We start from the raw sequence: 11,883 nt of genomic DNA, 5'->3' as shown, positions 1-11,883 counted from the left end.
TAGTCTCACGAATCTACTACAACCGACAAATGGGTGTTGTCTTTGGCAGCCTTAAAAAGGGTCACTTTCATAGTTTTAGTTGAATAATAGCTGTTCAGTTACAACAATAAGCATACATCGTTTCATACTGGTTTTAATTTGAAGGGCCGTGCCGGCTGTGCCCTCTCCTTCCCCGAGCCTGTCTGCCTGCAGCAGCTCGGTCTGCCGTCATCACGATCAGCTCGAGTTAAAGCAGCACGGGCAGAGCAGACGCCTGTCCGGATGGAGGGCGAGCTGTTCACTTGATTTGTCTCAGTACCCGTGGGTCGCGGCGTGAACGACATCTGGGAATGTTGTTATCTGCATTTTTTTCTGAGGCTAAAAGGTTGAGCGTTAATTCCGGCGGTGTGATTAGGATGAGCATCGCCCCGCGCGCACAGTCAGCGTGATTTGCTATGGTGATACTACAAGCTAAGCCCAAGCTAGCAGCAGAGACAGGGTTGTTTTGGGAGATACATTTTTGAACAACCCCCCTCCCCTACAACGCTGACACATGAATTAGACCGTTTTTGTGATTTTTTTTTTTTTTTTTTTTTTTTTTTTGCATCAAGCTGGAACACAAAGGGGAATGTCTAGCCAAGGAGTTAGGAGGAATGGCCCGGTGAAGCTGCGGTTGACAGGTAAGCGAGTTTAAACCCACACCTGCGCCGCTCCGACACGTTAGCACGTTAGCAGCCTGCTAGCCTGCCAGGCTAACTAATATCTGCTGGTGGTGTCCCGTGTGATATGGAAATGTTCAGCTCGTGTTGCATATGACGTCTGTTTAGGGTTCCGAGTGATTTATTAATAATTCTCGCTGAATTAAAGTCACATTAACGCGCCGAGGAGCAGTGAATGGTAGCCTTGCTCGTTAGCAAACATTAGCTGCGACAACAAACGCTGTTTATGTTGCATTAACGCAGCTGCTTCGGCTTTGTTACTCATGGGTTTGCTCCAGAGTCTGCTGATGTCTGCGCCAGTGTTCATAGTTCTCCAGCAGTAAAACATTTTATTGTATTAAAACAGAACTTTATCTAATCGTCAATCATTAGGACCTGTTTATGTGTAGTCATGTTCAGTACATTTCACACACAGTGCCCTCCCTCTGTGTGTGTGTGTGGCTTCATACTTGGGTTTTAATTGATGTGGAAGCACAAATTACAGTTAATAATATTAATAAAACCCATCATCCTATCTCACACTCTGGTGCCAGTCCCAATGGCCTTCATATATTTAGATAATGACTTTCAATAAATGAGAATAGTGGAGCAACAGAGAACCTTCCACACATTTATCTGCAGTATTATGCATTTTGCATTAAGGCAAATGTTTTCTGCTTTGTCTTGTAGAGCTGTGGTCTCACTGGTAGCGTTTTATGTTCAGCCTGCAGATCATGCAATCCTTTTATTTCTGGCGGCATCAGAAAGATAAATCTGACGTTGTTCAGAAATAATAATGACTCCTGAATTCAACAGGAGAACATGGTGACTGTCTGTTATTCCTGTTTTAAGACTCACAATGTTGCATTATGACTTTGAATTCCCACACCGTAACGTAATGACAGGCGTTCAGTCGTGGTGTGATTTTTGGCAGGGTAAACCACATCATCTGAATGAAGTGACTTCTCATTCATCGCGAACAACAGGTTCATTTACCGAGACAGGTAGAGTGATATGCTTAAGAGAAACAAACTCCCAAAGCTCAAAACCTACCCAGCCTCTCTCACTTCTGGGCTGCCCTGGGTCTCTCTCTTTTTTTTTTCCTCCCTCCATATGGGGAATGGTTTTAAATGGGCTGCAGTGGTCTTCAGACGGAATCCCAGGAATGTGAAACCTCAGAGAGGAAATGTGAGTCTTTCCCAGTCATAGACACATCCTCTGTCTGTCCTTCACTAGAGAGAAAGGATAAGGAAAACTGTGAGAGTGTGAGAGGGGGGGGTTTAAAGAGAAATTGGGGTACATACTGCAGAGAGTGTCCAGCATTGCTGCTCAGTGATGATCGGTGATGCTAAGTCTACTTTTAGACTCGTGCATTCATTTAAGCTTTACGTGTGTGTGTTTAGTTGTGGCCGCACCAGATTTATGTGTCTGAGACCGTGTGCATTTAGACCAAACATTGCATATCAGCCAAAGTCCAGTTTTACTCTGTCTGCTCTGTGGTCTCTTTCATAGTTTGCTTGTGTTTTTTCTCAAAGAGAATTATAAGTGGCTGAGCCAAAAGCTTGGCTCTAAGGAAGTTAATGGATTTGGAACTATTATTGTGCTTCGTGATTGTTTTTCTCAAGGTTTGTGTTTTATGTTCAACAGAGTTGATATGCAACATGAGTAGGGTTATGGGCCGTTAACCCAAACACTTGTATTGAGCTCCATTTTCAATTTCTGTATGAAGTATTATTGGCAAGAGTTCACAGAGCCATCGAGCCCCCAGCGTTTTAAAATTCAAACACTGCCAAGGCTAATCACTTTATTGTCACCAATAACACTTGCATCTGTTTCCAACAGGGGCAGTTTACCTCTGCAGAGCCTCTTGCTTTGTTTCTTTACATTTTTTATATTTCAGCCACAAGTCTGCACTTTATAGGCAATTCTTTTCAGACATAAGATTTTTTGAAAAAAACAAAACAAACTGCAGTACTGGTGCTGCTGATGCAAACTTGGCTCCGGCATTTAGTGGATTAGAAATTGCGTAGGGTGGGCTTGCTGCAGGATTTGGACCAGAGTCATCCCCAGTTTAGTTATTCCACACTGCATTCAAATTCCTTTTTAGTTTCTCACAAAGACACTTTTGGAGCCCTTCCTTAAGTCTAGAACATTTATCTGGGACGGCTGTTCTTTGAAGCTTAAATTTAATCAAATAAATAAATAATAATAGTTTGAGTTTGCTCGTAGGCAGTGTGTCCTTATGTCCCTGCAGAGCCTACGGCCGAGCTTTTCAACGTGTAAAAGAGAGAAATCTTGGTGGTGCTGTTATTCCTACCACTTGTGAGCAGACGGTTGGTGTAGTTCCTCTTCTGTCTCCTGTGCAGAGAGAGTTGGTGTGTGATTTAGTGAAATTGAACAAGAACAGGGTGTTTTCCCTCACTTTCCTTCACTAGATGGAATCTGGAGTTTCTCAGAGGTGAATGACATGAGATGTATGAGAGGATGAATCCACCCCCCCTCCCCCCTTTTTTTTTTTTTTATTCTTAAAAAAAATATGGCCTCTTGGCTGCACTGTGCTGTCGCTGCCTCTGCTGTGAGGAAGGGAGCCTGTCTATGCGATCCATTTCCTCCATTATCCTTTAGCTGGCATGCAGCAAGCAGGGAACGACTGGAAGAATCATCTCAGGATTCTTCCTGTTCTCTGTGTGCGCGTGATACTCAGGCAAGCAAGGAAACCCACATTTACATTTTTCATCTACTGTCATGCTGTGTGTGTGTCCCTCATTCTGACATTTCGGGAAGCTGGTACTGGAGCTTATTTCTGTGTGTGTTGAAGGGGGGTAAAGTCAGGAAGCTGGTGATTAAGATAAAGATCCAGCCTCTGTCCCTGGTCCAGCATTAGCATCGAGGCAGAGTGCATTTTACGGGAAGTTATCAGTGACCACTGTCTCAGCATTCACCGACAGCTCTCCGATGGTCCAGCTGTGTGTCAGTTTGTTTGTATGTGCGTGAGCAGTGTTTGTATTCTCAGGAGAGAAGACAAGCGCACGCTTTCACGCGCGTGTACACGCACTGAGACAGACTCATATACACAGTCGAGCTTCCACAGGATGTACTGTCAGCACGCAATGCTGAGCTAAATTAGGGCTGTTGGCTGCCTAAAATATAAGGAATGTTGCAAAGAGTGTGCACTGCGATGGTACGAAACCAACAGGAGATGCCAAGTTTCTTGGTTGCAAGATAATTATGCATTATGGATGAGCTTTGCTCGCTTAAGTGTTAGAATGTATGATGAGATAAATATTTATTGGCTTTATTGAGTGACCCCACATTACCCTAAAATAAGAGGAATTAAACACAGTTGTTTGGAAATAGTTTTCTCTGTTGGTTCTCCTGAATCTTGCACAAGTGTTATACACATGCCTTTGTATTTTTTAAAATCAGTCTCATGACCATCTCTGACTCATTTCTTTATCCTCACCTTGAATGAATTAAGTTGGTAGCATTATTTCTGCTTGCCAGTCTTGTTGGCCTCCCAGTGTGATTTGAATGAAAGCTGATTACATAGCAATAGTCACATTTAATCAACCCATTATGAGCTGCTGGTAGTGTGTGGACTTGGACTCTGCATGTTCTGCGGTGTAATTTATTTTGTTACGTCTAAGCTGTTTGATTTCCAAGTGGCTTTTTCCCTTTTTAAACAGTGCAGTTTTGACAGTTGAAATGCGGACCAGAGTTAGTGATTATGATTCATCAGCACACAATGGATGTGAGTCATACAGTGACGTGTTTGCGGTGTTCCTCTCTGTTTTATGTATCCTTGGCACCAGCTTAATTTAGGAACAAGCAATGCTCCGCCATAAAGTGCAGCTTGACCCAGTTATGAGGCAATTAATAGGCACTGCTTATAATTCCTGATTCCTGCAGAAATCGCCTCGAAATACTGGGCTGTTCTCAAAAAAAAAATCACCAAATCTATCTGCTCTTGCACCACCTCACACACACACACACAGAGAAATAGCCTACATGCTGAAAATGTTCGCCTGCACCAACAACACCAGAAATGATCTGACCTGAAGGAGGATGAGTGAAGGTAATCTGCATGTTGCAGCTTCAAACTCGACTCATATAGAAGCTTGCTCATATTCCCAAGCTACCCAGACAATCAGATAAGTAAGCCGTAGCTGGTCAGTATGCACCTCATATCTTTTTAAAAGCAGTGTGCTGTTTGTGGAGGTCAGTGGGCGATTCATTGTTGCAGTCCACAGCCTTTTTTGAAGTCTGGGGCTCAGTGCTTGTGCACAAAAAGCATGATGTGATCAAGCCTATGTGCCCATTTCCATACTGCTTACCTCTGCCTTTCCTCTGTCTGGAATCAGATACTTCCTCTTTGACTTGGCTCCTTGTTTTTTTTTCCGAGCCTGTCTGTCAGTGTGATTTCTGAATAAGCTTTGTAGCAACATTTGAAGGGAGAGTGTGTGAGTGTAAGAGAATAGGTGTGTCTGTGTGTACTGTACATTTTTGCTGTGTGTGGTGTTTATACTTTTCAACTCAAACATTTCACACTTTGTCTACCAAGACAAGAGAACTACCTGTATGGGGCAGTCCCCCCGCTGCTGCTGTCAGCCCTTCTGTCGTCATCTCTGCTTCCATCGGCTCATCTGTTGCCTTTTCTTATATCTCTTATAATCTCTCCTCTGGTAACATGTTTTCTGTCCCCCACTACTGCCGTTTTGTTGGTGCTGCCATTTTCCTCTGTGGAACATTGAACTTCTTAAATGCGCTGATTTTTGGACTACTCAGTGATCTGAAGAGTTGTCAGTTAAAAAAACTCCTTTTTTTGTTTTGCAAGAAGGTCTCGAATGACGGCCATATACCTGAAATGTTAGCAGTGGTGGTTAACACCTGCTGAGAAGATAGAAACTATTGTTTAACTGATACAAAGTCTATGTAGAGGCAATTCTGAGAAGAATGGAAATATTCTCTAAAATTGAAATATGTTGCAGTCTGATTACAAAATAAGTGTGACTTAAGAAGGCAAGATAATATGTAATGCTCCTAAAAAGCCACTTCAGCTTGGCCGCTACTTATCAGCAACAACAAACTATCTGACGGCATTCAGCTAAAGACGGCATACGAGGAGATGGACGATGCTACAGTAACGTACATTTCGTGCATTATTTTCCTCCTGTCGATTGACCTTTTCCATCAACAACACCACTATTTAATACGACGTCTCCTTTCACGTCCGGGGGAAAGCCCCAGCTGAAAATCAATGCAAAATCTGATTTAAATCCGATTGCTGAGTATACATGGCGTTAAAATGCCATCTGTGAACAAATTATCTAGGTTCTTATTCGGCCAGTCAGACTATGCTTGAATCTGTTGCTTTGGGCATCTGAGGCAGAAGTCCATGCCAGACAAAGTGTAAACTAGTCTTAGTTTGAGGAATGCACTGGAGCTTCTGTGTGAAATGCATAGTCTGCAGTAAGACTGATTGGTTTTGTTAATGACCTTTTTTCTATTTGCAGTGAGTTGAGTCATCTGGCTGTACTAAATCATCCTCTTACGTAGATAGTCAGTACTACATGTTAGTCTGCGTGCTCAATCCTTGTCAGGAAAGAGATGATGCTTCTATCTTCGTGTGCGTGTGTCTGAATGTCTGCTTCATCTTTCCCCTAGCATTTGGGGTCACTGTGTTGTGGTTAGATTTTGTAGTGCAGTACAGAGCTCTATACCCAGACTTCCTCCAGCTCTGTTTAGTCTGCATCACCAGCATATCTTCAATTTACCACACACACACACTCTACACAGGGTCTATACACCCAGTGGCCGTCGTCGACATATGGAAACGTTTATCTTCACTTTGTGATGCAACTGTTCCTTTTATGTTATAGCTATATCTAAAAGTAACATGCGGGGAACAGTAGTTTTCAGATGCAGCAGAAAACATTGGTGGCAAAATGATGTTGTGCTTTTTGTTTATTGTGTAGTCAAAACACACACAATTCTCCATGTACACGTGGGAATCCCAAACAGCAAAATGATTTATCTTCTTCATGTGTGAGCACAAAGAGTTTCTGTAGAAACATGACTTAGATGTGCACTCTGATTTCCCTGCTGTATGATTACAGATCAGATTTTCTGGATTGCCAGGTCTAGCACATTTTTCTTCAAGAAGAAGGGTGAATAATCAATGAGTAAATACTTGTGTGTTTTTATAGTTTATGGCACTCTTTAAGCCAGCCTCTGACTTAGACTGTATGATACTTTACAATTAAAAGATCACCTCATCGATCAACAGTCCTGTTGCCAGATGACCTGTTAATCTGCAGACATTAAGACGGTCTTTGTCTAACCTGTAGCTCAGGTACAGCTTCTGATCACTGTGACGATACAAAAGGCTGTCTCTTTGCTTTTCAACTTTGAGTGACAGAAAGTAGAGTTCACACCAGAGTGTCAGTCAGCTACACGTTAAAATGTTAGCTAAATCCACAAATATTTTATTATTGCAGCCCGTGAATCCAAGGATTTATTAAGAGTCCCCAAATTCCTCCCCCTGTGAAATGAAGCTCTTGGTATGTGTTTTTGTTTTGCATTTTGGCATCTCTGATGCTGATTTATGGGGATGTAATTTCATAATGTGGGTGAAAAGGGAACATAAAGCTCCACACAGTTTGTGGTCACCTCAGTTTCTCCTCTCTGCTCATATTTCTTGCTGTGGGGGGACCCCTGGTTTGATGAATCATACACTTTCATTCCATTGATACATTTGTTTTCAGTTGACTTGTGGATTTTCCTATTAGGTTTAGCGCATTTAAACACAGCCACAGCAAAACGGACACAAAGGAGCATTACTCTGGAGAGATGTCGGCTGCGTGCAGCTGGTCAACCCTCTATTAACTCAAGATTGATGCTACTAGATATCTGATCGGGCCATAATGATTTGTTTTGAAACATTACTGTTAAAAATGACAAATTCAAGCTGGCTTAGCATTTCAGGCACTGTCTTTGTATCTCAACATAGCACTGTGTTTTAGGAAGAATTTGGCATAAGAGGAGACTGTGACTCAGTAATGAAATCTCACAGGGCGCTGCCAGTCTCATAACTCAGCTTTACTGTCCTCCACTCATGACCTGCGTTTTACCACGTAACACACACGGAGCTTACATGCTTTCTTCTGGACTAAAACCTCGTGCATAGGATATTTGGCTGAAAGGCTTAATTAATCCAAGAAATGGGCCAATTTCTTTATAAAAATGACACAACATATTGTATATAACATGCATTTGGATGCATCTTTATAGCTTTTATGGCACAACTTCATAAAACAAACGATAAATATGCTTTGTCTCCAGATAGCTTTGTACAACTTTGTTCTTAGACTGTGGTTGTTTCAGTCAATCCTTCATTTTATCTGCTTTTCAAATTACTTTTGAACTTGGTGGCATCAGCGTACTTCTGAGCAGGAAAATGGAAAGACTGAACACCTCACTATTGCATAACAGCCTCTGACTGGAGAGGAGGTGGTCTTCAATATGCAGAATACATTAAACTTTCCAAGCGCTTCGGGAGGATTTTCCTGCAGAATACGGAGGAGAGAATATCACCTTTTTCTTTTTCATATGCCTAGAGCGTAATGTGTTTCTGACAGCCTCTGAGAATTATGAGGGGAGGTAAAAACTTGAGTCTTAAAACTTTAATTTGGAACATGTGAAAAGGCAGGTGATTGGTCTACAAATGGGATTTTTCAGTGGTGTTGCTCTCGCTCTTTACTGACTACCTGACTATCCACGTTCCTTTCACTGCCTGAACTCTTGTCTCCCTGCTGCAGCCTCTCATCATGTGTCTCTGCATCCTGCATTTTTTTTCTCTTCAGTCTTTTACTCTCTCTCTTTTCTTTCCTGAACAGGATGTCCCTCATCTCTCTCTCTCATTTCTCTCTCTTCCTTCCTCTCCCTCACTCACCCCCGGATCTCGTCCAGACAGCTGACAGACGACTCTGCCGGTGTGGCTCCGTTTTTTTTTTTTTTTTTTCTTTCTTCATCTGTTCTCAACTTGTAATGTGCACACACACATACACACACATGTACATATGTACACACTGACACACTTCCTGTACCGGTGCCTCAACCCAGTACAGTACTTAATGTTTGTTTGGGGACCCTAAGGAGTCTTTGAGCTCATTTCAGGGACCCCGAGCAAAAGTCATTATTCACTAGAAAACAAGAATGCATAAAATGTGTCTGTCATTTACCCATACAATGTTTATGGTTATGTTATTTAATACCAAATCAACAAACCTGTATCAGACATCGATGTGGCCAAGACTGCAAGTAGGCCTGATGCTATTACTTGTTTGCAGCCTCATACTTGGCCTCAATCTCCATTAGAGACTGTGTTGCCTTTAACTTCAGCAGAGCAGCATTAATGCAAGCATGTTAGAGGTGATGAAGAAACTTGTAAAAGCTCTGCTAACTAGAAACAATTTGAATGTATAGGGCCTAAATATTTTTCTTCCCAGAAAATGAAAAATATCTGTGTGCAGCATCAAACAACATCCACAGATCTATCACTGTTGCCAGGCTAGAGTCGTAAATATTAACAATTTTTGCCTGTAAGTGAAGAAGGCCTTTTTTTTTTTTTTTTTTCTCCAAGACATCAGATTTTTTTAAAAACCCAATTGAAGCAGAAAGGCAGGTTAGCTGAGGATCACACTTTCCTCCCCCTCACTGTTCTCCTGCTACTGTTTCTGCGGTAAGACTGCCCACCAGTCTGACCGTGTGTGTGTGTGTGTGTGTGTGTGTGTGTGTGTGTGTCTGGTAGACCACTCAGCATGTCTACTGTGCGAACACGCAAACACACATACACTGCCACTCAAATTGCATCCCCCCGCTCTGAGTCTGTGTTTTCAGTTTCAGTGTGGGAGAGAAACAGTTGGAGGATGTGAGTGATGCAGTGGTTTTTTTTTTTATTGTAGCGATGAGGATCAAGTGGCTTGAACGGCGCCGGCGTGCCACACCATCCCACTCATCCCTTAACATAATCACAATAACAGCAGGATTTCCCACCTGTTTATGCAGATCCAGAAGTAAAGTCAATTCCCACAATAATGTGTTAACAATAAGGGATATGACCCCTCATCCACCAACAACAGGCATGTTTTGATACTACGACTGGAATAAGAGGAATTACTGAGCTTACATGCTTATTAAAAATAGACTCTGAGAAGCTGCTTTCTTAGTCCACTTTGTTGTGCTTCGTTGCATTCTTAAAGGCTATTTTTCACATTAGTGACTGTCAGAGATTTCACAACATTTTGCAGCATACGTGGCCAGAACTGTTCGATGATACATTTACTGTTTGAATCTTTTTCTCAGTAGCGCTATAAAACACAACAACCCAAGTGTTTTATTGAAGGCGTCACAGAGATATACACAAGGGAAGAGCTCTGCAGCACGGGGAAACAGAGTTAGTTAGACAGAGTTGGATATTGGAAAGAAACCAGGCTGTTTTGAAATAATGTGGAGGTCAGAAATTAGGTCCTGATCTGTTGCCTGAAGATGGGAATAAAAATAAATGGTTAGAGATAAAGTTAAAATACTGTCAGTTGCTAGATTGTTGCAGTAAGCTAAGTATGGACAGTGACAAGTTATTAGAGCGTCAGTCAACAGAAAAATAATTGCTGACTGAATGATTAATTCTTAAAATTTTACATGCAAAAATCTCTCAAATATAGAGATTTGCAGCTCACATTTAATATCTTTGGATTTTTTTGGAGCTGAAAAAACATCGAACAACACTGACTTTGAGAAACTGGGACGAACATTAATAAATCTGGAAAATATTCTCATCTGCAGATTGATCAATTTTGAAAGTGTTTGGCAGTCGTAGCTTTACGGGTTATTGCTGTCTAGTCGAGCTGCACATCACCACTCTCCACTCACGGACAACAAAAAGCCCGGGACTCATCCATCAAACTCTGCCAGGCTCAGCTGAATATTTATGTGTACAGAGAGGTGAGGAAAACTACTGCAACCTAAAGTAACCTCCCTCCATGTCATTCATACTCAGAGTGACAGGAAACATGGCAAGTACTGTTGCCCTTTCTTGCTGTGCTGTCTTCCTCTTTTACCTCCATCGTCACAGTAGCTGCTTGTCTCTCACCATTCTGTCTCACACGTTTAACCACTTTCCTCTGAGGTTGCACTTTGGGACCTGTTTTTCTGTCAACAGGATAGTGAACAGCAGAGAGACACTAGGTACAACTGGCATTTACTGTGTCCCGGGCATATTTAAGACACTAATCTAATTACTTCACCAGTGACTGTGTCATATTATCAGTGGGTGGTGGGCCTGATGGTGACATATGTGCGGTCATATGCCCATGTGCTTCCACAACAGACACAGCAACAGTTTTTTTTTTTTTTTTCAGTATGTAACCTTTCCCTAGTTTTCTTTAAGGTTTGCAAAATGGATGTGGGACTGCCATGTTGTACTTTCCAAGGCTACGTCCCTGCCTCTCTCCCTCCATCAGCCCATCTCATCTTTATCACCCTTTCTTTCATTTTTTGCTCTTTCATTTTCCCTGTCATATCTCAGCCTTCTTCCGCAGTTTTATTTCTCCCCGTCCTCTCTTCCATCACTGCAATTCTTGTCTTTTATTGCTCTCTCCTCCTCCTCTTGGTGCTCTCTAGATCACCATGTCCCCACCCCAATCTCTGAATACTCTTTTTCCACTTCATAATCATAGTTGTCATCTTCCTCTGCGCCTGTCTACTCTGTTTCCAAGGGACAGTAGTCCATACATAGAAAGACAGTAAATAAATTATTGCATTCATATGCAGATAAACACAGATATACACAGCCACAGCCTGTTATTTTCATGCATGCACACTTACTTCTGGTGCATTGATATATCAGTTGTGGTTTAAAGCCTCTTAAGAGAATGATGTGAATATGGGTCAGTGTGATGTCCGCCAATGGTACTTCCTAACTAACTAACTAAGGACAAAAACATTTTATTTCCACATTTTAGCATTTGCATTGACAGGTATGGAAATACATTCATATTTGTAGCATTTTTGACTAGAAATCAGCATCTAAAAGTTGTTAAAACTAAAGTCATAGTTAAGATGGTCTTAACTTACATTTTTGGATTTTTTTTTTGTACTTCTATGTTATTTTTGTCCCTGAGATAGCCTCATATCAACACAATGAATA

At 41.8% G+C, this 11,883-nt stretch overlaps 1 protein-coding gene across 2 annotated transcripts in view; it reads left to right on the top strand.

The window, feature by feature from the left end:
* Nucleotides 1–162: 162 nt before the first annotated feature.
* The window catches only part of LOC104933556 (E3 ubiquitin-protein ligase SMURF2), a 58,344-nt gene continuing 46,623 nt past the window's right edge, over nt 163–11,883 (top strand). For both annotated transcript variants that reach the window (XM_019257958.2, XM_027283313.1), the window contains exon 1: nt 163–659. In XM_019257958.2, coding sequence (XP_019113503.1) covers nt 608–659 — 52 coding nt within the window. In that variant the 5' untranslated portion in view covers nt 163–607. The remainder of the gene's footprint in view (nt 660–11,883) is intronic.

Source organism: Larimichthys crocea, chromosome X (genome assembly GCF_000972845.2).
Source record: "Larimichthys crocea isolate SSNF chromosome X, L_crocea_2.0, whole genome shotgun sequence".
Taxonomy (NCBI): Eukaryota; Metazoa; Chordata; class Actinopteri; family Sciaenidae; genus Larimichthys; species Larimichthys crocea.
This window is presented reverse-complemented; position numbering and strand designations above follow the sequence as displayed.